The sequence below is a fragment of the Trichomycterus rosablanca genome, chromosome 17 (genome assembly GCF_030014385.1).
Source record: "Trichomycterus rosablanca isolate fTriRos1 chromosome 17, fTriRos1.hap1, whole genome shotgun sequence".
Classification (NCBI taxonomy): Eukaryota; Metazoa; Chordata; class Actinopteri; order Siluriformes; family Trichomycteridae; genus Trichomycterus; species Trichomycterus rosablanca.
The window spans coordinates 8,904,790-8,909,125 of NC_086004.1; the positions used below are offsets into that span (position 1 = coordinate 8,904,790).

The 4,336-nt window shown below is 38.7% G+C and overlaps 1 protein-coding gene across 1 annotated transcript; it reads left to right on the forward strand.

Moving 5' to 3' along the window:
* The first annotated feature begins 305 nt into the window (after nt 1-305).
* fgf4 (fibroblast growth factor 4) lies at nt 306-4,018 on the forward strand. Its single transcript, XM_063013154.1, has 3 exons — nt 306-582; nt 1,511-1,614; nt 3,842-4,018. Exons 1-3 carry the CDS (start codon nt 306-308, stop codon nt 4,016-4,018), a joined length of 558 nt encoding a protein of 185 aa, XP_062869224.1.
* Nucleotides 4,019-4,336: the final 318 nt, after the last annotated feature.

The following is a 4,336-nucleotide window of genomic DNA, read 5'->3' on the forward strand; positions in this document are numbered from 1 at the left end:
GCACGTATAAATAACTTCGCCGAGCCAAAAAAAACCCTCGCATGGCTGAGTTTCTCTGAGCAGACACGGTCAAACACTTTGAGGCGGACTAGCAAACTTGGATCTGAGCGTGTTTTAAGCGCCCGCGCTACCCACCAAGCGCGGCTTCATGTCGCTCAGCAGGGTGAGCCGCGGCTTTGCCTCTGAGTAAGCGCTTTTCCCTTTTTTTCTGTTCTTTTTTGGAGTCTGTACGGGTGTTTTTGGAGGGGGTCTTTGAATACCAAAATAGAAAAGAGTATATTTTTAGCGTATGTGAACTCAGGAAGATGAGTGTTCAATCGACCCTCTTGCCGTTACTGGTGCTGGGGCTGATGGCGAGCTCGGTGCGGTGCGCACCTCTGCCCCTGGAGCGACGCTGGGAGACTCTTTTCTCACGCACTTTAGCCCGAATCCCCGGAGAGAAGCGAGAGGACAGTCGGGACAGTGAATATCTCATGGGAATTAAGAGACTGCGGCGCCTCTACTGCAACGTGGGCATTGGGTTTCATCTCGAAGTATTACCCGATGGTAGGATTACTGGGGTGCACAACGAAAACCGTTACAGTAAGTTTCATCATGTGGGCCTATTTTGAACTTGTTGGTCCAAATGCTTAGGACATATTAAATATGTTTAGATTTTATTATTTTACAAAGTGATGGACACAGCACTACATATAAATCAGCTGAACAAAAATATATTAGCTTTATGTGAACAGAAGGCAATACAAGCAATCAGACAGAAAATACTTGGAAACGTTTTATGCTCCTGTGGCTTTATACGTACAATAAAAAAATTAAATGACAATAAATAATGTAATAATCTTCAGACCCTGCACTGCATTGTGCTTTCTATTAGTTATGAGATTATTAATATGTCCACTATAAACTTTGACTCCTCTATCGTGTGTTTTTGTTAAAGCAACGTTTACAGCTCTAAACATCTGGGTGCTTTCCACACCCCAATAATCCCACAGGGGTCTGTTTAACAAGAATAGGGGACATTTTTTAAAGCTGCCCTAAAATTAGTCCAAACATAAAACACATCCACCAATGGCCCTTTGTGCGTCTAATTAATGGCCAACTCAAGTTTAAACGACAGTAGAGGGCAAGCATAATAAATATTGGTTTGTAATTACTACACGTCTCTTTACCAGTCAGAGAGCAAAGTGCTATAGGGACTTGTGAATCCAGCATGGAAACTGAGATTTGTTTTGCGTCCCCATGGACTATTTTAAGACCAACAGAAAAGTGGATGGGGATTAATTGAATACGTGTAAATATCCTGTGATGTTTGAAAAGATAAGCTGTGCAACAAGTGTTTGAGAGATGCTTAATAGACGGATGTTGCTATTTCCTTAAAGAAGGATGTTGTACAGGCCTAAAATATAAACAGTTCCATTACTTTAGAAATACAATCATCATGGACACTGCCCGATATGGCTACAGATATGAATCAACCAAGGTCATGTGTGTCCTTTGTTGTTCGTCGCAGGTCTTCTTGAGATATCTCCGGTCGAGCGCGGAGTCGTGACACTGTTTGGCGTCCGGAGCGGGCTATTTGTGGCCATGAACAGCAAGGGAAGGCTCTACGGATCTGTAAGTGCATTATAATTTACGACCGGTTTCCGCCTGTAGATTTGCTTATCGGTGCCCGATGACACGGCACCTTGTTCTAGAGTTATAATACCCCAGTGCCTCCATCTGCTCATAGTCGTGTTTGGTATTGGCCTGGATAAATCTGGGAGTAGAAAAGCAGTTCATCATTCTGGCTTGCGCATTCCATTCTTAGCATTGCCGTCCAGCGCACACCTACCGTTCCGCTCCAGAGTAAAGATAAACTGGCCAAACAGTGGCCCACCCACACTGGGTGTACAACAAACACGCCCCAGCCAGCTTTTCCCAAAGCCAAAGAAATGCAGAAATATTCTCAGTTTACCAACCCATGTATGGCCTCAGGTTGTAGTGTTAAATTGAGGCTCTGCACAGAACATAATTCTAATTCACAAGATCATACAGTTATTAAGCTCATAACTAAAATTCAAGATGTAAAGAGTTAAATACATTTTATAGTACATTTGATGTATGCAGAACGTCCAGAAAGTTTTTAAAGGTATGCTTGGATCGAAAAGGATCAATTGATTACTTTTGCCATTATGAATAGATAATATGAAAACTTGTACTTTGTGCCCAAATCCAATCACATTACAAATCATAATGCATTGTTAAGGAATATATGCTTTATCACTCTATAAGGAACAGTTTTCCCATCATGCTTATTTATGTACTTATCCAATCAGCTGCATGATGCATAGTCAAACGATTTAGTACATCATATCAAACATCTGAAGGGTGAAACAATGTGATCCAAGTGACCTTACCACGGCATGGTTGTTGGTGTCAGACGAATTGGTTTAAATTAGTTATAAAGTGCTGATCTAAAAGAACTTACTAGGAGCAAAAGTCTTTAGAGTATACGTAGAATTGTGGAAAAGAATAAACATTATAGTAATGAGTAATTCTGCAGGTAAAGATGCCTTGTTAAGGAAAAAATAAATGAGATTTATTTGTCCTTTTTATTAGCGCTAACTGAAGACTATTGTAACTTAAATTTACAACCATGGTGCAGAACACACTTTAGGTCTCACTCCTGTCCGTCAAGAACTGAATTCTACAGTAGGTACATGCTTATGCATGCAAATGACAGGGCCATAGTGTGTAAACTGCATTAGTTACAAAACCAAACCTGCCTTCTGGCTGCAGTTTAGGCTCCAAGTATAGTTTAATAGTACAGCGAGTGGCTGTGTAATACCAATTAAGCACCTTTTGCATGGCATAGCTGACAATGTGCATAACTTTATAACCATAACTGATCTATCTTATAATGGCTACTTTACCTTGATAATGTGTCTTGTTACAGAGCACAAGGAAAACTGAGTCCACAATCATGATATAAGTTCAGTGTACAGTGTTCAATGGTCTCCTAAGTCAACAGATCTGAATAAAAAAAATCATAATTAATATGTGGTAGACATGATGTTTTTAAGCATGTACGTGCAGCTTACAAATATGCATTCACGTCAACATGGGCCAAAATCTCAAAACAGTGTTTCCACCCCCTTGAGAAATACATGCAACAAAGAATTGTGGCTTTTAATAACTTTGGCCAAATGAATCTACATGTTGCATGCACATTTACATACTGCACCTCATACAAACTGTAATCTGAGGATTAACACACATACTTTCTCACAGATATTTATTAATTCATCTGCTCATGGCCAACAGAATAGAATGTCGTTGCTCCAACAGAATATAATTATTTTCATAGGTCTATTAATTGAACCAAATAAAAAAATGAATTTATAAATAAATAATGAATATGCTAATTAATTAATTATGTCTACTGGATCATGTCTATAAGAATAGAGTATCTGGTCTATATGGTGATGGCTATGAAATGCCTAAATCATTTCATTACGTCTAGTCTACATTATAGTATGTTTGTAAAAATCCTAATCGTAAGCTTTTTTTTTTTAGATTTTAAGGACGTCTTCTTTTATATTAGGATTGAATAAATACTGTATATACATTTTCAAAGCCATTTTTTGATGGATGACTTTTATAAGGGCAACATAAATGCAAGCGTTGCACCTGACTTAGAACTAATATACCGTTTCACTTCACTGATCTACTTAAAAAACTTGTAGAGACATTCTAAAGTAACTGATCAAGGCCATTTTTTAAAATAAATTATGTTAAACCCTAAATGATTTTCTAACAATTCCAGAATTCAAACGTCTCCGATTTGTCCTTTCTGTCTCAGACGCAGTACACCCATGAGTGCAGATTTAAAGAGACTCTCCTGGCAAACAACTACAACGCATACGAGTCCACATCATACCCGGGAATGTACATCGGACTGAGCAGGACAGGCAAAACAAAAAAAGGAAATCGTGTTTCACCAGCCATGACGGTGACACATTTCTTGCCCAGAATCTAAACAGATACGGGAAGGCAGAACTCAGTCCCAGGCGGGGGAAGTCCACGATGCACTTTCTACAGAGCTTACACACGAGGTCAAGTGTATCGCATTGTTATTATCATGTATATTAGACTATTTATAATGGGTTTATATTGTCTTTAAACAGCATCTTTCTATGTGTGAAAACACGTTTAATTTATTGATTATGTTTATTTATCATTTCTGCTGCTACCGAGAGTTTAATACGTGAAATTCCTACAACGTACATTATGTTTTTTTTTGCACTGTCTAGTTCTTCTACCTTACGGTTCTGAAGGAGTTAAAATATTTTTGTTC